The sequence below is a fragment of the Amphiprion ocellaris genome, chromosome 12 (genome assembly GCF_022539595.1).
Source record: "Amphiprion ocellaris isolate individual 3 ecotype Okinawa chromosome 12, ASM2253959v1, whole genome shotgun sequence".
Classification (NCBI taxonomy): domain Eukaryota; kingdom Metazoa; phylum Chordata; class Actinopteri; family Pomacentridae; genus Amphiprion; species Amphiprion ocellaris.
The window spans coordinates 5,179,100-5,201,598 of record NC_072777.1 but is presented as its reverse complement, the minus strand read 5'-3'; the positions used below and the strand labels follow the sequence as shown (position 1 = coordinate 5,201,598).

Sequence of the window (22,499 nt, the reverse complement as noted above, 5' to 3'; positions counted from 1 at the left end):
GTGCGATTACTTAAAAAAATAAATAAATAAAGATTTTCCTTGTACTTTTGTAATATAGCCCATGTCTGTTTTCGTGCTTTATGTGGATTTCTGCTACTTCACTGCAGTTAAAGTTGTTGAACCCAGTGGCTGGTAATTTCATTTGGTAGTTGACTTTTGAATTTGTTGCACCCTAAATAAAGTGCGTATTTCTTCAACTATGTTTGAATTGTCTATTCAGATTGGAAGCTTGTTTTTTTTTCCTTTTGGTTCATCTTAATTTTCCACAGTGTTATATGGCTAACCTGAGTTACCTCAGAACAAAAACTCTCAGCAGTGACTTTACCATCAAAACCTCTCCATCTTAAATGAGTATCTAACAGTTACAGATGCAATATATTTATATAGATTTCAGACAGTTGTGAACATTGCATTGACATTGTCTTGACACTTGCATTGTTTTGGCATGAAAGTGTAGTCAGAATGCAGATCAGTGAAAAAGGGTTGACAACTGGTTTGTGTCACACAGGACCAAGCACACAGAGTTTCTTGGAAAATTAGTTTCATGACAGCTTTGATTGATTATTACTGGCTTTCCGCAGATTGCAGATTATGCACACTGTATATCCGTGTGGCTGTATGTCCTTTTGCCATACAGATTTCATTTATTCTTGTTGTTGGTGTAGTGACATAAGTAGTTAAATGTGTTCAGATATTATTTGAGAAAAAAGATATGGTATGATTTTTATATACACTCATTTCAGTGATAAATATTACAGTGCCAACAAGTCTTGATATTAAGCCAGATCCTTTACAAGACTACAGCACTTTGGATATCCCATTTCTTGTGTTTTGCTGCTGCTGTACGCGGTGACTGAATCACCTGGTAGAGCTGTCGGCTCAATCATTACAAGTGCATGCTTCCTGCTGCATGCTATGTAACACTAGATCTTAAGCTCTGATACACATGAATGAACAATACCTAGCTGATTTGGTGTCTGCATCACTGTTTCACCTTAATTTTATCAATGCAAACTGTCTGGCTGTGACATTTGAATGAAGCTGGCTGCGATGTCCTAAAACAGGAAATTAGTCATATCTCGGCAGCATTTTGTCGGATCATGATCAAAATTGTTCTGTGGGCAGATAAGACCTTGATGTACCTGTGTGCAGTGTACCCAGCTTGATGTGCCTGTACTGGGCCCAAAGAACTGCAGCTCACGGCTATATTTTGCTTCGTATTATTTTTATCACTGTTCTCAGACGAACATGGATGCTCTATGTGGTTTCACCGAGCAGGGAGACAATATTTATGGACATGCAAATAAGCCTCATCTCCTGTTGTTGCAGAACGCTGTGCATATCCAAATGAAAAATGTTATTTCAGTCAGGGAGCTCCCATACCAACAAGTCTGCTAATAGCGTTGTGTGTTGACACAAAGCCTAAAGATTACGTCTTCAAACTGAGGATGTTCAGACTGTGCTGTGTGAGGACCTGCTGCGTTGTTCACTAAAAACATAATAATGCTTCCTACAAAAAACGTTTTTTTAAAGAGAGAAATGTCTGCACAAATGCAGCATCTGATACTAAATAGACGTGATTATGCTAATGCTTTACATCCTGAGAGATAAATAAGTCTGGCACACTCACTAACTGTTGGGGAAAAATGTGAGTCTGTAGAAACAGAAACAGCAGCTGATTTAATTGACAGAATGTAATAAAATGCCAGTAAATAAGTTAGTTATGATGCACTGGGAGTTTCTGTATTTCTTTCCAATATTTTTCTACACCTTATGGCTGTAACATAAACCACAGAAGACATTTGAGTCCGCAAATTTAAAATTTAGATTTGAAAGTCTGCGATTACAGATCATCCCTTTTCGACTTGGACTGTTTCCTCTGCTTTGGTCGGTAGTGAAAGTGACGAGGATACCATTTCCTGAAACTCACTTCTCCTTTCTCATTTAAAACCACAGGCCAACATTTTGTCATTCACTTTCAACATGGATTAGTATGCATGTTTGGTGATGACTAATCCAGTTCAGCAAAATGCATAAAATCCCACTGTACATGATGTAATCATTTGAACCACCTCTGGATGTGATCTGAGACTCATTTGGCCACATCAGCAGCAAAGTGTGATTGTTTATACAACCCACTTAGGATGTAGGTGTGTGGAAGCACACCGTCTGATCCAGGCAGGAAGGATATGCAGATCAGACACGTTCTGGCAGTTTGTCTTTGGGGTGTCGGGACACTTGCAGAATTAGAAAAAAGAAACGTCGAGGGCCACATTGTCGCTTTAAAGGGATGCAACTGTTGACAGAGATAAAGTGGATTTCGCTGTGTATACTAGAGACGCTATAGCTCACTCCATTTTAATTCAGTTGATAAAATGAAGCACACCTGTCTGGCTCTCTGTTTAAAACTGTCCTGCTGTATGCTTCTTTCTTAGTATAATGCCTTTTAAACCACGCTTCACTGTTCAGGGATTTTTGGTGATTTTTGGCTTTCAAAACATAAGATGTGTATGAGCATTTTTGCTTATCCCTTAGAAACAGTTGCACTTGAATGGAAGTATCTAGAAGATGAATGTTGTGATCCAGATATAAATGCACGTTAGAACTGTTAAAGAACCACTCTCAAGTGGGCATCTTTGGCAGAAGTATGTGTTCTTAGATGTTTCTGTGTAGTTTGCAGCGCTATGGAGCGGTGAGAAGCATGCAGATTCATTTAATGGTTTTACGCTGATTTAATGATGTTCTGTGGCAAGAATACAACAACAAATGAAGCTAGAAAGAAAACTGCTATGTAGCAAACACTCGATGTAAACAGCACATTTTTTAAAAGTCATCCCTGCCAATGTTACATGAGCTAAGAAATCCACTCACAGTTCCAAGTGTAGAGCGATAAGGGGGAAAGTCTGAAGAGTCAAAACCGCGCCAGCATTCAGCATTATTATATTGTGTAATTATACTTCAATACATATTTAATTGTGAAACCAACAAGCCATGGCCTTAATCAGTAGGAAAATACGTTTAATGTGGTTGTTATGCCCTTTAACCCCAAAACCCGTAGGTGGGTTTGAAAGGCATGTTATATTAAAAACAAAAAAAAAAACATTCATCAGAGCCAGAAATAGAAAAAAACATAAAAAGACTAAAATAATCATGTGTGACTTCAGGGTTCGTTTGAAAAATTAACCAAACTAACTTTTGTTAACCATTACCAAAAGCTTATTTCATCAGAATCACTTCATTTTAGGTCTCCTTTAAAAAAAATCATCAGTATTAAACTGTTTACAAGAACCAGATTCTGTGAATAATTAAAAAATTCTACCTTACAAGATGCAACTGAGAAGGCATAACTCAGTTGTGACCAAGAGCCATGTGACCAAAATTCAGGCTGAACACAGCAGACAGGAAACAAGCTTGAAAAAGCAAAATAAAAATGTAATTTGTAAAATATCTCTTGTGTGTAGAGCCATCTTTTTTTCAGGATGGGTATCACATGGGAGCACACGGAAAAATGTTGTATATGTTGATTCCAGCTTTTTACATTTTTTTGTAAAATAAACAAAGAAATTCAATGATTTCTGGCATTATAGACATGTCACATACCACAGAAGGTATTTCTGAGCTGTTTCTACTTCTAGCCGTGGTAGTGCTGTTTCCATAGAGATGCAGGGTTTTATATTGCAAAGAAAAATGATCCCACGGTGAGTAAAACTGGACAAGAAAAACAAACCCTCAGAAACTGCTTGGTTCAAACTTCAGCATACATATAATGAATTTTAGCAACAAACACTGAATGCAAACAGTCACCTTGTTTGCAAATGGAAACGGCATAGAGCACGTCAGAGGGAGTTATTTTCACTTCATGTTTAATCAAAATGTGTCTTTGTTTGTGTTTTTGCCTCGCAGTAACGGAGTGGGGGGATGACGTGCGGCCCATCTCTGAAGAAGAAGCCATGGTCATCGTCAACCACCAATCCACAGGAGACGTGTGCACGCTCATGATGTGCCTGCAAGACAAGGGCACGGTAAGAAGAGGCAGGAATATGTTCGTCTACCTCTTGTAGGAGTGTTCTGGTTGCTCTGGTGACATCAATGTAAATAAAAAGCGGCACAGAAGTTTGAACCTGCAGGCTGTACTGCACTCTGTAAAAGCAAAAGGTGTGTGTCTTGCTTTGTCACTGGGAATATGGAGTTACTGTAGAACTGCAAACATTGTTCTAAAAACACTTTCCGTCAAAGGTTAATATGTTTGTTTTAAAGGATAATTCTGGTTTATTTGTTGCTCTCTGGGTCGTACTAACTTTGCACTTTGCTCTGCTGTTGTAGAAATTCTGGGAAAAGGTGAATTGCACAAAACTGCATATGTCAGTGTCACCACAGCTAGTTTGTTTTTGACTTTGACCAAAAGCAAACACAGAAATTAGCTGCCTCTTAAATGCCATTTTGAAACCTGCTACTGCGGGGAGCGCCGTTTTGTGCAAACCTTCATTTCCCTGAATCTTTGTAAAGGAGGTGAAGAGTTAGCTTGATATGTACAGCCACAGTAGCCACATTAATAAGAAATACAGCAGGTTAATTATCCTTTTAAACTGTATGTCAAAGGCCTGCCAGTGTTTAAGCTGTCAGTTTGTTTAGCGCAATGATAGCTGGACAGAAAGAGAGGTTTTGGACGAATAGATCAGAGAAAAAGTCAGTTTTTTAGTCATCAAATAATAACATTTAAGTTCCAGGATTCAGTGTTTTTATGATTAGCTTGTCTCTTTTCCACTCAGTTGATGTCCAGTTTCCTTTGTCCATTTTATATGTTCACTTTCTGACTGCCCATATTTTGTGTGTGTCGGTTTTTTGTGGTTATTTTTTTGGTGGTGTTTTTTGTGTGTAGTTCAGGAAAGCTCCTCAGTGATGGGATGACACTGTGAGGATGCTTTTCAAGTCAAAACAGCTGAGGCACTAGTAGAGACGTACACCAGCGCAAAACAGTGCTGTGGTTTGCTGCATTCAGATTCGAAAATGTGAGTTTGACTTTTCTGCTGCCGAGTTCTCGGAAAGCCAACAGCGAATGTGCAGAGAGTCAAGTGGCAGCTGCTTTGCATTCTTTCATGCTGGTCATTGTGAAAAGGCAGGGAAAAGAAACGTGTCCAAATGTCACAGCTCTCTTTCAGTGGCGTGTTTGTTAATGTGGTCAACACAGATTTGACAGGAAAAGATGCATCATGTGTTCTTGAGAAACTTCCACAGCTGTTAGGCAACATAAACCTGAATACAGATCAGGGGGCAGCTGTGTGTTTGTTGTTTTTGTTTTGTTTTGGTTTTTTTGGCCAAGGCTGGCACTGTACCGGAGCTGCCGAGCTGCAGTGCACAAACATGACATGATCCGCCTCAACAACTGCATCCCTGGCCCAGTTTATCCTCTTAGCACTGAAAGGACAGTAAGCCAAAGCTGCATCGGCACAGGTCATGAGGGTGGAAATGCTCAGAGGGGCGGTATCAGTTTGGGGCATTGACACCAAAGCCAAAGTCTTGTGCTTGTGCTCAGAGGAAAACATGGGACTGCGCACAGTTATGAGGCGTTTTATTTATTCATTTTTACAGATGTTCATTGTGTTTTTCTTCTGCCTTTTTTCAGGTGGTACAAAGAATGATGTGGTTAATGGACCATGTGTTCAAATACACCAACTTTGGCCTAGTGTCCCTGATCCATGGGGACTTCTTCATCAGACAGGTAAGAGGCTCAGAGTGGACACCAAAGGTTTACTTTTTGCATCGTTTAATACATTTGCTTCTTAACACACCCTATATTTAGTCATTAACATGCTCTCCTTCACATTCCTAAGCTGCCCGGCCCATTTTTTTTGCCTGCATATTGGCCTCAAAGGCTACAGCAGCACTTCCCGCTGGAGGATAAAAGACTATTTTCCCTCACTTGTCAACACTTTGTTTTTTCCCTGAAGGTCTGAGGATTAAAGCTACAGTCCTTTAGGCTATAAGCCAACTCATTCAACCCCAGCTACTAGTGGCCTGATTTTCCTGCGCTCTCCAAAAGTGGAGTTGCTACCCATCTGCTTGTTCCAGCTGGACAGCAGATATACGTTAGGTTTCCTGCAGCCACGGCGTCCCGAGAAGGCTAACTGTAGTGGATGGTAGTGTGGGAGGACTACTGGGCCCCGCTGGGTCAGACTGAGGCCCTTTTGTTGTGGGAGCAGCTGAAGCTGACCTCTGACAGGCCTACACATGGAGCCAACAGAGCTCCTGCTGGTCGAGGAATTCCTGAAAAAAATCATGCAAGTTTCTGGAGGTTAATGAGGGGCCGAGATCAGTGATTCATGTTGGATTCATTGTAGAAATGTACAAAGCTGTGTGGATGCACTCAAGAAACCAATGTGATACCTCCTTAGTAATTAGATGGACTACAACGTGATTGAAACAATATTTTGTTGGACTTCACAAGAATATTAAGTCCCGCAATATTACACATCACAACTACACTTCCAATGTGTACAACATACAGCACCTTCACTTCCTGATTTGGATAAAGAAAGATGATCAAAACTCGATATAAATTTGATAGGCATGTTATTTTTTTTTTAAATGGCCAAAATTACACTATTATAGCAAGAAACTCTAAAAACTAGAAGAATTGCTGAAGTGTTCTTAAATTAATCCAATGAACTTTAAGTTTCATCTGGGGAAACAACCAAATCTAAGCTTATAATCATGATATATATTTAAAATTGCTTTATTCTACATGTCCGTGCCAAAAATAAAACCTCAGCTTTAACCAGATTATGCAACACACTTTTAAAAATTCTGTGCTCCTCGGTGTAATTGAGAAGCCATGAATGATGCATTTCATGTGACTAAGGTTAGGTTGTGTGAAGTGAGTTAAAAAAAAGAGAGAAAATACCTCTGGAAGAGGCATTCATTAGGGAACTTGCAATGGGACAGATGGATATCTATTAGATGTTAGTATTACAAACAACTAAGTCGTAGATTTACACTATAGACATCCAGAATTATAAATACATGCACTATACATACATATGGACAATATGATCGGCGAGGACTTCAAGCAACTTCCAGGTTTTGTCAGACATGCAGGACTTGATCCGCATGACTTCCTCACCACCATGAAGACCCGCAAAGAGGATAGACTTCAGACACATACAAGGGACAACCCTCAAACACACAACTTACATGTGTGGGACAGGGAAACAATTAACAAAAGGGAGAAACACAAGGACAACATGCACCCCGCCATCTGGAATCGGGAAACACCGGGACTCACGACAGTCTGGTGAACTCCAGCAGGTGCACATGTACTGTCACTACTCACAGTTCAGAAGACTGCTCTGAGTCAAGACGGCTAACGTATCTGTGTTACTTTATGACCAAAGATAAATGTAGGCTGTTTGCACATAGTGCTGAAACATCCATCCATCCATTATCTATACACCGCTTAATCCTCATTAGGGTCACGAGGGTTGGAGTCTATCCCAGCTCACTTAGAGTGAAGGCAGGGTTCACCTGGACAGGTCACCAGTCTATCACAGGACTGCATATAGAGACAAACAATCACTCACATTCACACCTACAGACAATTTAGAAACACCAATTAACCTCAGCATGTTTTTGGACTGTGGGAGGAAGCGATTACCCAGCCTACTTCTGTATATCAGAATCCATATTTTTCTCAAATGCTTTTTTATTTGTTACCTTAGATGTTGGAACTGAGTGGATATGTTTTTCCCAGGGGCTGCACAGTGGCTCAGTGGTTAGCACCATTGCCTTGCAGCTAGAAGATCCCCGGTTTGCATCCCAGCCTGGACCTGGGATCCTTCTGCATGGAGTTTGCATGTTTTCCCTGTTTCTCCAGCTTCCTTCCACAGTCCAAAAGCATGCTGAGGTTATCCATTAGATAATGGATGGATGTTTTTCCCATCAGCCATATTTTCCCTGTGATGCTAAACAGGACTTGCTGGCAGCGGCTCCAATTGGGCAAAAACTTCAGAATGTTACTGCTTCATTTCAGATTAAATCAAACCACCACTGTTGATGGGTGGGGCTGTCTCTGTTGATAACAAAACGTGTTCGTCCACATTTGTTTTGTCAGGAAAATTAATGAAAAATGTCCGCACACCCATCTCTCACTTTTTTTTTTTTTTTAGCCGCAGAAACAGCATTACAAGAGGCAATAAAAATTTTTTAGGTCATGGAAATGCTTTGCCATGGAATTTCACATCAGGCACTGTGCCGAGGGTGAAGCACCCTGAGCCTGCTGACAGCCAGACGGGCTGTAGTGGAAAGTCTGAGTGGGCTCGGTCATTTCTGCCATCCTCCTCTCTCCCTGTGATCCCCTCTGGCATTCTTGCGAGTGCATTCTTGACGTCCCTCCTCAGAAATACTTCACACATCCACACAGCACTGCAAGCAGCTGCCCCAGCAACCCAAGCATCTGCTGTCCAGTGAGGCTGGCAGCCGTGTCTCCAGCACCATGATGCACAACTCGGTGCACCACGCTTTAATGGCAGTTCGGCCTCTTTACTTCGTTTTGTCATTAAGAGAACTTTCGGACTAGAATCATACCTTAACCCTTAGATGCACAAGTGATGTGATTGGATCCTAGACTCTTACATAAGGGGGTCAAAAACAATCCATTAAATGAGTCGATGTGTTTTTATGCCATTTTTGTCATTTTGGTTCATTAGTATTATTGTTTGTATCATATTTTTGCCCACACAAGAATGATTTTATGTTTGAAATATGTTTATTTTTCACTTTATAACAGACATTGAACATTTTGATAACTGAAGAATTATCAAGTATTACACAGAACAGCAGTAGAAGAATGTCAACATCCATTTTGTTGACATTTTTCCACTCTTTTCCTCCAGCTGTTACTGCTCTCCATCCCTCCAAGTTTGTGCATCACCTCTTGTATGATGTTATCAGTGATAAAGAGCTTGGGGTAGTAATACAAACATTACAATGTCTTTAAAAGTACGAAAGGAAACTTAAAAATTTTAATAGAATGATATCAAAAACATGTTTTTTGAGGAGTAGCTGGAAAATGAAAAGATAAAAACTGTACACTACAAATATTTTGCAAGAAAACGACCTCACTGGGTCATTTTTGACCCACTTTTGCATCTAAGGGTTAAGGCAGTTTTTCTTGTTTTTAATATAAAGATGTGTTCAGCATACACTCAGATGGCGCACATCACTTCAGTTATCAGTTATGTTTTCCACGACCAAATTTGACGAATAAGGTGAAACTAATAGTAATGTTTGTTTCTACACATGGCTTCAGGTTTGAAGGGCATATGTCATTACCTTATCTTAATTTTTAAAAAATCACTAATTTACTGTCAGAAACTGTAAAACAAGAGCAAAATCATTCAATTTTAAACTTTTGATGGTCCTTGAACTACTCATGTGTGACAGCTTCACCAAGCCTAAGTTTAAAATCGTGAGGTTTCATTGAAAAAATCTGTCGCTTCTCATTGCTAATTGGGCAGCAAATAGAGGCCCTGCTACGATCAACAGTCAAATTTGGAACTTTTCAGCTAAGTTGGGCTGTGTTTTTGCCAAGTTGTTATAAAAATGTAAGCAGTAAAATATCTACAGTGTATAGAGTCGCCACATTTATTTTTCAGAATTCATAACAAATCTGTGTACACTTATAAATAGCTGTACATGTTGATGCAAGGTTTTTTTCCATTTCTGTGAAACAATGGAAGAAATTCAGCTTTTGTATTTAACATTTTAGTGATCTATGGCATTGTATTTTTTTTTTTTTTTTTTAAGACCTTTATGAATTTTCTTTACTTGTAGTCGTGGTTGTGCTGTTTTCATAGAAGAGCAGGACTTTATATTCTGAGTAAAAAATGTGACAGAGGCAAGGGAAAAGAAGCCCAGGGTTAATCTTAATTAGCATTAGCAGCCAGGCTAGAATCACAGTAGATAAAGAAAAGGTTGCCCCAGAGGTTACTTTTATATAAAGTCACACCCAGATGGTTATTTGTAGACATACTTCAACAAACATTTCCCCTACATGTCAGTACTTTTACAGCCGTGTGAACTGCACCCTTCTTTAAATGCTTTAAATATTCATAATGATTACTGCTTCAATAATTGGCTAATGCAGGTACATTGAGCAACTTCTATTTGTGTGTATCTAGATATATTTATCAGCTTATTAGATGTGCCTCACGATACCACAGCTTTTTAGTTATATCACATTTTAAAGGAAGGTGTTGTCATTTTAGAGGCTGCACTTTGTGGTGGTGTTGAGTTGTGTTACTTTAACTGATGTCAATATTTCACTCACCCCGTTTGCAACAGATGTGAGTACATCCGTTATAATTAATTTCAGTGTCAGATAATTCAAAATTGTATCAGGCTACAGTAACTGCTCTCCTGAACAATGGAGTGTTTCCTCTTATGTAAAATCCTTTATTTTTTACAACATATTCCGTCCTTCTCAGTACAGAGAATGCCAGTGTTTCTTAAATTTCTGGAGAGAGTCATATTTTTCCTGGCGAAGTTGCATTGTCCCTTTAACCCTTATTGCTATTAACTCCATTACTAACCATTTCAATCAATATTTAGTCAATATAATAGGGTTCTTTACTTCTCGCAGATCATAGTTCATTGAGGATCATTCACTCGTTTTTCATGCAAAATGCACATTAGAACTTTTTTTAAATGTATACTGGAATGATGTACATATAAAATACAATAGTTTTACATGACATGGTCTTTTTTTTATTTTATATTTTGAATTTTTTTTTTCTTTATATGGAGTTGATAAATTAACACAAGACACCTCCTGTGTTCAGGGTGGGTGTGCAAATATGTGAAATTAACCTTTTCATTTTATATATTGATTACACTCTTTAAACCAAGCAGAAGAAGTTTCATACCAAAAAAATACTTTAAGCATTTTTTTTTTTTTTTAAACTTTAAAATGGATCAATTTGACCCACAACATAACAGGAGGGTTAAAATACCCAAAGATGTTCTTTTGGCTTCAAGTCAGACTACACATGAGGGGGGTTAGAAGCAGAGTGGTCTAACTCACAAAAAAACCCACTGAGTGTTATATAATTTCTATAATATTTTATGGTCTAGATTTTAGTGGTCTAACCCACAACCCAAATATATTGATACAGTGGCGCTTTGAATGTTAGATCATTCTTGAAAACACAAAACTTTGAACCCATTTTTCTCAAAAACTAGAGAAAATGGGTTAGACCACTCTGCTTCCACACCCTTCACATATGGTAAGGTCACTGTTTTCGCTTTTTCTTCTTCACAAACTTTTGAGGAATTTTGACAATGTGTCCTTATCAAGTTGGAATATTCTGCTTCTATCAAGTTTCTGTAGACCAGGAGTCATCCCATCAACCTTTCATCATGCAGTTTTGTGTTGAAGAGCATGCAAGGGTTTTTTTTCTTGGACACTGTCCATTGAGGTTGATGTAATGCAGTGTCCTTGCGCTGTCTAAGCTGTCACAGAAACTTCAGCTTGCTTTGATAACCCCTGTGCCAAGTCTGAAGCACTTGAGCATCTTTTAGTTCGGAGTTAGACTGTGTTAGAAGTGTCTGTGGTGCCATTTATAAAGGACAGCCACTGGGACTCTGATTAGTGGTACCATGGCTTGTTTCGTACCTCCTGATTACTACTGCAACTGAAGAGTATGGAAAGAGAGTGGTCTAATGCTCTTTCTAAAGTTTTTGAGAAAAATGGGTTCAAAGTTTTATGTTTTAAAGAATGGTCTAACATTCCACTGTAACGCTATATTTGGGTTGTGGGTTAGACCACTTTGCCACTAAAATCTAGACCATAAAATAATAGAGAAATGATATAAAACTCAGTTGATATTTTTTGCGGGTTAGACCACTCTGCTTCTAACCTCCTCAACTGTGTTTCAGCTTATTTTCAATTGGTCAGCAATCTTCCAATGTGCTTTTGCATCTTTGTGAAGTTTCGCAGTCAGATTTTTTTTTTGCTCCTCTGGCACATTTTCTTCATGTGCAACCATGATGATGAGATGGACACAACCCAGAAGATAAGTTCTTGTGTTCACACATCATTTTCAAACTGTCCATGCATTAAAGCTGATTGGAAATCACAGGTGTACTCAAGTTTGTTTCAGTGATCGCAGATTTTCTAACTTGCTTATCAGTGGCCATCGGTGTATTCACTTTTGATGCATTGAGGCTTGTATTTTTAATTTAGTATTTTTGAAGTAATGCATTGAAATACTCTACTTGTTCTAAACATTTATACTAAATATAATGCATTTATTGAGACTTGATACAGTTAAGAAACAACTGACATTAAAATGTTATTGCACATGTGTACTAGTGTCTGTTGTATACGGTATATCCGAGCAGTAGATCAAACTGCAACCTTCAAATCAACCATTAGAACATGTTGAACCAAGTCTTCTCTACAACAGTTTCAACAAAAAAACTTCATGACGATAGGCTTTATTACAGGACTGTATTATTAGACTGCATTAGTTTTGCCTCGGTGGACCTAATAAGCTGACAGCTGAGTGAATATCCTCGGTTCCGACTGACTAAAGCATGTGGAAGCATGGCTGCGACGTTGCTGAGCAAGTTGTTCACTTCAGAGACAGATGGCCTGAGATCAGAGACCTTCAGCTGTGGATAAACCAGCTGATGATTCAGTCAAATCAAATCCCAAGTTTTTCTTTTTATAAAAAAGAAAAAAAAAGCATTTGACATTGGGAAAGCAGGAGAAGTGTTCTCCTTCTCCCCGCTGCACAGACAATGTGAAGTACACTTTCTTTAGTTCACGAGGCTCTTACATCTGCAGTAAAACTACACTCGCAAGGTCATGTATGGGTTTGTGACGTGTTGAGCCTCCTAATGCACATCTATGTCTGCAAATCAAAGATGCTGTAGCTGTGGTTAAAAATAGTTCTTCACCGATTTTTATTTTGGTAATCTTTTCGTTTTAACTATTCCTGTTCAAGTGTAGCAGCTGCATGAATAAACACAAGTGCTCACGTGACCCTCCCAGAGAGCAGCCTGACTGTACTAATACATTTAAAATGACTTTTGACCAGGCCTAACTAAAAATCAATCCCGCTCCTCCTCATCCCGTCCCTGCTAATGCTCTTAATGTTGTCAAGGCCATCACGTTTTTGCATCCATTTCAGTCATGCCCTTAATGCAGCTCTGAGTGCTCGACACCGTTACTGCAGCTATCTTATGATTTGTGTTTGTTTAGTGACCGCAGTACTCTCTATCTTATCGAGTTAATTCATTTATCCTTCATTGTTTAGCTTCTTCAGGGCAAGATAATTGCAGTTGTTTTAAACTTTTTAAGCAGTATCTGTGCTTTTTTTTCACTTCTCACATTTTTCCTCACTGTGGGCTCATTTTTAAAGGTAAAGTCCTGCATTTGTAGCAAAACAGCACAACCATGTCTAGCAGTAGAGATAAATATCTTTTGTGCAGTCTAACAAGGTTAGAATATATTAGAAAAATCTTTAATCCTAAGAAAGAAATTAGAATTAAAATGTGCAACAAATACTGGGGGGAAAAGTGATGAGTCTACACACTGTAGATATTTTACTACTAATATTTTAAATTCTTTTTCATACTTGTCACCTCTCTGTTCAGTGAAAACGCAGCCTGCAGTTCAGCCCAGTTTAGCTTTAAAAAAAAAAAAAAAGGTCCCTGAATTTTTGTCTCACGAGTGTTAGTTGCCACTGTGTCACTAATGGTTTCATGGTTGCACTAAGGAGCACAGAAGTTTTTGTTTTTAACTGAATCTGGTCTGGGCAAATTGTTTATTTTGGGGGGATTTTCATGAAATATCGCAATTACATACTTAGATTTGGTTAAGTTTTCTAGCGGAACAGTGTGTCAAGTACCTTCTGAAAGTTGAAAACGCAACAATCTTTCTGTTTTTATGGTTTCTGGCTCTGATAAATGGTGTAATTTTGGTGATTTCTTCAAAGAAAACTTACAAAAATGCAGTTATCGCTCCACTCTCTCACTGGAACCCTCTCCTAGATCATTCATAACTTACATCATTGCTCTGCCAAGGAATGCAGCGGAGTTATGTGATGATCGGCGTTGGTTTGTCTGTCTGTTAGCAATGTTACTCAAAAACGGGTTTGAATGAAATTTTCAGGGAAGGTCAGAAATGACACAAGGACCAGCTGATTATATTTTGGTAGTGACGCGGCTTATAGTCTGGATCTACGGATTTGTTAAATATTTCTGTATCATTGCGAGGTAGTGGCACGGCCTCACTGTAACTATGACAACAGGTGAACACTACGTCAGCTGCCTGCTGACGAGCACATGATTGCGATCCTACTACAAATCCACCGCTGCGGACCATGAATTGTGAAATCATATGACTGAGCAGCCTTGGCGGAGTACTGCGTTCTGAGTGCTTTTCTTGTTGTCTTTGTTACCCCCATTGCAATGTTCATTTTCTTCCTGCTTTCTGTTTTCTTTCAGGGTAAAGCTCACCGAGATAAGCAGCTGGTCTACCTGAAGGATCACCTAGACAAATACTACCACAGCCGTGACAGGAAGTGGATAGTGCTGTTCCCCGAGGGCGGCTTCCTTCGCAAGAGGCGGGAAACCAGCCAGTTGTTTGCCAAGAAGAACTCTCTCCCCCACCTGACCCATGTCACACTGCCTCGTCTTGGGGCCACCCACATTATCCTGAAAACCCTGTCAGCCCAGCAGGAGAACGGCAGCGTGGGCAGCGACACTGGGACCTTGAACCAGACAGGTGACCAAAACACACACACTTTAAGTTAGAGACAAATCAAGCAGCTTATTTGGTTTTATATACTGACACTTAGTTCATTAAGTACAAATGAAGCGACTACAAAGGTGCAGGATTGTTTGTGGGTCTCAAAAAGTAGAGCGCTATTTTTGGGGGAGTCTCGACAAAAAAAATAATAATCTTCCTCTTTACTTAGCAATCTCTGTGAACTCCTCCCCTGCACGCTGTGTACTGTAGTTACACATAAAACTGTATTTGATCAAGAGCTACAGTAAACCGTGTACAGGGGGGAGTGAGATGGTGAAGGAACAGAATTTAAAAAAAAAACAAAAAACCTGAAGCATTCTTCAAACATGAAGCATTAAATCATCACCTCTGTGTCTCACCATCCTCTGGGAGTCCTGTTTTAAATGAAAAGCGACTGGTGGTAAAGATTGCCGGGAGAGGAAAGGGGAGACATGCGCAGAGGTGCCAGAAATTGCATCAGTGTTCCTGAAAACCCCAGCGGTGATTTGCAGGAGAGTAATTTTTCTGTCTAGAGACCAGCCCTAAATACAGCCAATTGTCAGGAAGATAAAGCCACAATTAACAAGGTTCGACAGAGAAAATTTCTTTTTCCAGTTTTTTTTTTTTTTTTAAATTTGTAGCAATTGAAACAAATTTACAAAAAAAGAGAGAGAAAACAGAATTACCAAAGCTCAAGATCTTTATATCTTTATTATGTTTCGATATATCTAGCTGCACATGGTGGTGTTATCCTTTTATTGCCATACAGGTAGTCCATTTCTCCATTTTCTAGGAAATGACTCAGTTTCCCTGCAACAAATGTCAGATTTTTCACCTCAAGTGCACTCACAACTGTGTCCTCTCTAATCCTAGGTGCTTTCTTTTTTTGTAAATACGCTACTACTTCCACCTTAATCCGTCCAAGATGCAGTGTCTTGCTGTCCTCAGTGATCCAATCAAAAGAGTGACTCAAGCCTAAACATGTGTCCTCCTAAAATAAGCTAATGATATGACCAGAAGTTATGTGGATGGATGATGCTTGTGATTGGTTTTAACTGAAATTGTAAAACAAAAGTTGGCATTTTTTTCATGCAGCCTGGATCAAGTCCTTGTTTCCAGAGGGATGATAGTACGTCCTTAAGTTGTGGACTAATGCTAAATTACATGTTAGGTTTTTACTCAGCAAAATGATCCAGATAACTCAGTAAACCCTCTCCTTGGAGCAGCGCTCAGCAAAAAGCACAGTGTTAAAACGGCCATAAACACACAGTTTCGATGAGTCCCCCATGCCTGTGCATACTCAGTTTGCCCAGTGGACTCTCTTGGCTTTCGTTCAAAATCCATTTTAAGGTTGTGCTGTGTTAATAGTAAATTGGAGAGACTTTGGACCGACATCATTAAGAATCAGAGACTTTAGCCTTTTGCTAACACAGCTCTGTCTCTAACAGCGAGATGCCGTTCGTTTATCTCTCTGCAGGACAGACTGTCAAACCAAAGAGGAAATAATGATTGTAAAATTTAAATGAAGATGACCTCAGATCCGTGTATTTGCAGGTTTTTGTTTTTTAGTATTCATCCAGCCTTGTCAATGTCAACAAACACAAAATGATAGCAGAGCGTGTGTGTGATTCCTGGCATGAAGGGGATTTTTAAACAGTATGGGAATTGTATTTGTTCCTGCTATTGTAAACTGTGCATCCAGTTCATATCCGAGTTCTTTCTTATCGCTCCATGTCCTTTCTTCTGTTCCGGCAGCTCAGGAGGAGGGGAGGCTGGTTGCTGCAGTAGGGCTTGTCCTTCCACTTGAATCTAGCTAATGGCATTAAAACCTAGGGCAAGAAAACACACATAGCCACCAGAGTGCTCTGTCCCTCACCGTCCTGTGCTGTTGCAGTGTGTCTGCTGTGTGTGCGTGATCAAAGACACAGCTCCGTCTCCCTCTGACCCTCCCTGATGCTCTGCAGAGGTGCCCAGAGCTTGCTGACTCACTCAGAGACAAATGGGCCACTTGGAGAAAATAGGATTTGATGTAAATGTGTGTGCCGCTGTGTATCAGCCATGCAATGTCACCCGGGCTAAATGTGCTGCTCAGTGCAAATGCAGACCACATGGGTCGCTGGTCACCATTGCGGCTGATAAGACTGATAAGGTTTATGTGTTATAAAACCATATTTACAGTTGTCGGGTAAGCAAAGTTCACCGCTGTGAGTCATTTAGGGTGGGAATGGAGCTTCATGTGACCCACAGGTAAACGTGTTTGATAACACCAGCCAATCGGAGGCACTTTTTCTCCACGCTACAGTCAGTAGGAGGGACAGGTGTGGGCTTCAAGTGTTGTAATTGGCCTGCAGAGTGGCCTGATGGAGAGCCAGATATCTGCCAGTGTGTTTCCTTCCTCTAACCGTTTACAGAAGGACAGGGCATATCTGATGTCATTTTAAATTACCACGGCTGCTGCTTTTACAGTATTGTTTGTCACGACGTATAGGGCACTAGCGATACCTTGGCTCAGGGCCCTGTTCTTTGGCCGGCCACTCACGGGAGAGACGATGGCTGCCCTTTCAGTGCACTTGGACAGAGATCTGGATCCAATTACCCACACAGGGATAACTGGGTCGTTAGCCATTCACATCAATACCTAAATATTCCTATCAAGTCACTATAACGTTGGTGTAAATCAGCCTGCTTGTTCCTCGAATTCTTCTTTCTGAATTGTCTCTTTAGGGTGGAGACTTCGGAGACAGACATGTTAGATAAACAGCTGTGCATTCTTAAAGGTCAGACATTACTATGCATGTAAGTACACAGCTATCCAGTGAGTTAAACACATTTCCAATAAAGGCTGAACACATGTTCGCCTTTGGAGTCTTTACCAGAAGTAATTGTTAAACTGAAACATTGTTAAACAGCAAATCCAGTGATGGTAATTAACAAACTAGATTCATGACCGTATAAACCAGCCATCATGTCAGTTTTTCAGTATTTTCTCAATTAATCAACTGAATTTTTGGTATATAAAATATGAATAATTGGTGAAGAATGTTGATCAGTGTCTCCTAAAGCCCAAGATGATAAATGTCTTGTTTTAGCCAAAATCCAAAACATTCAATTTACTGTCATAGAGGAGGAAAAAAAACAGAATATTCACATTGAAGAAGCTGGAATCAGTAAATATAGACTTTATTATTATTATTATTATTATTATTATTATTATTATTATTATTATTATTATTATTATTATTATTATTATTATTATTATTATTTATTATTTATTATTTATTATTATTACTCAAACTAATTATTTGATTATATAAATAGTCGGCAATTAAGGTAATAGTTGAAAACAAGTCAAATAATTGTTGCATCTGTCTTCCTCATGCCAGAAACAAAATAACTATCTCCATAGAAAGATCAACTTAAAGCCCTCATTGAAGTTCTCAAGAGGAAAGAGTAAAAGATGTAAAAGATAATACTCGTCAAGTTGTACACTCCTCGATTGTAATAGATGAATAAGAACCACCTGACATGGACAAACATGTTTTTTTTAGAAACAAAATTGAAATGATAAAGCCATAAATCTAAAGGGTGTCACATGATTCGGGAGAGGTTCGTCTTTTTGTGTTGTAGTAACATGAGCAATATCGTTTAAAGAAATGGAAATTCCAAATCAGAAATCACCAAGAACGTGCTCAATCCTTTTAATTTTGTCTTTTAACTTGTTTAGTCCCAAAGTCCAACAGCATTGTGTAGATCAGTAGTGGTGGTCTTTGTACTACTCATCTGAAGCGCGACGTGCCGTTCCATTGGAAAAAGTGACTAAACATTGACAATATTATGGAGTTTATAATTGTGATCTTTCATCAAAGTCACTTTATTCTACGTGTCTCATTTAAAAATATCAACAAAAATAAACCAGACTTATTAATCAGACTCTGTAATAATCCAAAATTCAGTATACTGCAGCACATCCAGGAAGCCATTAGTGATTGAGCTGCAACCAACAGTCACATATATGTGTGTGTGTGTGTGTGTGTGTGTGTGTGTGTGTGTGTGTGTGTGTGTGTGTGTGTGTGTGTGTGTGTGTGTGTGTGTGTGTGTGTGTGTGTGTGTGTGTGTGTGTGTGTGTGTGTGTGTGTGTGTGTGTGTGTGTGTGTGTGTGTGTGTGTGTGTGTGTGTGCGTGCGTGCGTGCGTGCGTGCGTGCGTGTGTGTGTATATATATATATATATATATGCACAAAAAACACACAAAAACTAGTTGGTGTTCAGATGTGCGTTACATATAGGAATATAAACAAAAATATTTATTAACATTTGAGGCAAAGCTAGTTAATAACTGGTACTGATTACAATGTTATGAAAAGTCTTTCAGTTCCTTCTGTTTATCCTTTTAAATGTAAAAGAAAATGAAAAGTTCACCTGGTGCCATTCTAACCTCAACACTCACCACAGAGAGTATTTATTTACCTGAAACTAACAGCTGATCCAGTATTGCATCATCTTTTACATTTGTCAATATTGGCATATGCTCAGGTCATTTTAAGACGTGATGTGGTTTCTTTAAACAGCAGTGTATGTGAGTCAGTAGACCGCATGAACCGGACAGGACAAGACATTTGACATCAAACCTGAAACTGAACAAACAAGGGTTGGTTTGAATAATGTCAACAGTAAATAGGGAGCCTTCAGCCACGGGATAAATTTGTTTGTTCACCGATCTGACAAAATGGCAGCTGTATCAATGTCAGTTAAACTTTAATTCCTGCAGATATGTGCCAATAACACTTGTTACATCTACTGAAGTTGGTGAATAAAAGACACGTTTGCACTTTCTACGACAGCTAGTGCTAAGGATGTGTATTGAAATTTGGTAGATCACTAGTTTTAGCACCTATCAGAGCACGTTTTTACTCAGCTGTTAAACACTATGCATCTTTCCAAAATTACTAGTCAAACACTTTGTAGATAGCCAAGGTATTACAGTATTTACTCACTGTACTGTTGTCACTTACACTCACTGACCACTTTATTAGGTACACCTGTTCAACCGCTTGTTAACACAAATAGCTAATCAGCCAATCACATGGCTGCAACTGGATACATTTAGACATGTAGACGTGGTCAAGACAACTTGCTGAAGTTCAAAGCGAGCATCAGAATGGAGAAGAAAGGGGATTTAAGTGACTTTGAACGTGGCATGGTTGTTGGTGCCAGACGGGCTGGTCTGAGTATTTCACAAACTGCTGATCTACTGGGATTTTCACACACAACCATCTCTAGGGTTTACAGAGAATGATCCCAAAAAGAGAAAATATCCAGTGAGCAGCAGTTGTGTGGATCAAAATGCCTTGTTGATGTGAGAGGTCAGAGGAGAATGGACAGACTGGTTGGAGATGATAGAAAGGCAACAGGAACTCTAATAACCACTGGTTACAACCAAGGAATGCAGAATACCATCTCTGAACACACAACATGTCCAACCTTGAAGAAGATGGACTACAGCAGCAGAAGACCACACCTGGTGTCACTCCTGTCAGCTAAGAACAGGAAACTGAGGCTACAATTGGCACAGGTTCACCAAAAGTGGACAATAGAAGATTGGAAAAGCGTTGCCTGGTCTGCTGAGTCTCCATTTCAGCTGCAACATTCAGATGATCAGAATTTGGTGTAAACAACATGAAAGCATGGATCCATTCTGCCTTGTATCAACAGTTCAGGCTGCTGATGGTGGTGTAATGGTGTGAGGGATATTTTCTTGACACACTTTGGGCTCCTTAGTACCAACTGATCATGGTTTAAACACCACAGTCTACCTGAGTATTGTTGCTAACCATGTCCATCCCTTTATGACCACAGTGGACCATCTTCTGATGCTACTTCCAGCAGGATAATGCACCATGTCACAAAGCTCAAATCATCTCCAACTGGTGTCTTGAACATGACAATGAGTTCACTGTACTCCGATGACCTCCACAGTCACCAGATCTCAATCCATTAGAACCTTTGGGATGCGGTGGAACGGGAGACTGGCAGACACAGTTTTATTGTCTAATTGTTAATAATTGCAACATTGACTAACATTGTTCCAAGTATTTAAGGTATGGTAAGGAATCAAAATAACTTGGATTTTGTTGGTTAATTTTGATGACATTAGCCATGTTCCATATTCTAATTTTGTCTGCAATTTGTAGTAGGGCACTAGAAAAAGATTGTAGAAAGTGCAGAATTCTTAAAAACTTCCACAATTTTCAAAAAAAAAAATCCCATTCTGCTCGCTTGAGGTAGTTAATGTAGGTAATGGGAGATGGAAACACCTTTTCTCAATAAGTTCTGACATAGTGGACGCATCCTTCATTCCCTTCGCCTGCTGACAACATGAACTCCAGCTAACACCAAGTAAAGGATAACTACAACTTCCCTGATTTAAAACAATTTCTCAAGACTTCAATCCAGTTTTCTCTTCAAAATTTCATTTGTTTCTCCTCTTTCAGGGTTTTGTAGCAGTTTTCACACAACTGGTTTTGTTAGGAGCTTCTTCTACTTATTTTATTTCAGCCATGTAGCCTCTAGCACCACCGTCTGGCGACACTATGTAGTCGCGTTATTTTGCTCCACACCAGTTAATGAAACCAGGCCTTATTTGCATTTTCTTTATTTACTTTTTTTGCGATATTGCAAAAGTCCTCTTCAAATTCACTTGGCTATTTAAATGAAATGCAGCCGTTTTTGTATTGAGATGAACTGACAAGGCCACATCATTGATCTGTACTAACTGGCATGTACTTCATGTACCTGAATGACTCTGAAAACTACTTTGGTAAAGTCTCAGTCCTTCTCAGCAACCCTCTGCCTTCAGTTTTCCATATTTTACGCCTGTGAACGGGCTGAAATTGTAACTTACTCGTGACATTTAGTGCTTTACTGTTGCTGACAGAGTGTAAAGCAATGAGGAGTTGTAAAATCGAACTCTGTTTTGTCACACGACAGGTTTGCTTGCATAAAGAAACCAGTGTACTCAGAGACAGAAGTGCTCGCTGCACAGTAACAGCGCAGCAGATTGGGCTGTGACATTAGCCAGGCAGTCAAATATGCTGCACTGCTTCACATCAGGCTCAATTCAGAGCTGTCTGTGCTGACGGAGGTTGCTGGCGTTCTCTGTTTTACCTTTGACAAGCGTGTGCAGAGTGCTCAGCTTAAAGGCACAGTCCAGCATTTAGTCAGTGCCCTCGGTGGGGTGTTCAGCTTGGTCCTAATTTTCATTCTTGTGCATCTACAAGCAGGTTGGGTCTGAAACGTGTTGAGACTAGATTGCTTGGTGGTGGCGCCTCACCTCTTGGATGTTGAAATGACACGCTGTGGCATTCTTTGGACAGCCCTAGTGTATGTGTTTTTAAAGCCACAGAATACTTCACACTTGAGTAATGCTTGAGATAAATTTAGTTCTTTAACCCTCTGAACTTCAAAGCCTACTAATGGGTCTGAAAGACACCATTTATCATTCGTTAGAGCTACAGTACAAACTGTAAAAACACAGAATTGTAAGAAAGAAATTGTTGTGTTTTGTTAAAATCACTTTATTCGGCATGAATCTGCTTTAAACAGATTCTGTTATAAATAAATAAATAAGAAAGCTGTGCTTCTCTGTGCAACAGAGTGATTCAGCTGTGAATCACACGAAAAAAAATCAGGGACTTTTCTCCTGAGGAGGAA

The 22,499-nt window shown here is 39.4% G+C and overlaps 1 protein-coding gene across 3 annotated transcripts in view; it reads left to right on the top strand.

Moving 5' to 3' along the window:
* The window catches only part of lpgat1 (lysophosphatidylglycerol acyltransferase 1), a 69,660-nt gene that overhangs the window by 21,292 nt on the left and 25,869 nt on the right, over positions 1-22,499 (top strand). For all 3 annotated transcript variants that reach the window (XR_004846310.2, XM_023297016.3, XM_023297017.3), the window contains exons 3-5: positions 3,904-4,022; positions 5,624-5,719; positions 14,509-14,788. Coding sequence is in view for 2 of the 3 variants with exons in the window: in XM_023297016.3 (XP_023152784.1) it covers positions 3,904-4,022; positions 5,624-5,719; positions 14,509-14,788 (495 nt within the window). In the remaining variant the exon portion in view is untranslated. The remainder of the gene's footprint in view (positions 1-3,903; positions 4,023-5,623; positions 5,720-14,508; positions 14,789-22,499) is intronic.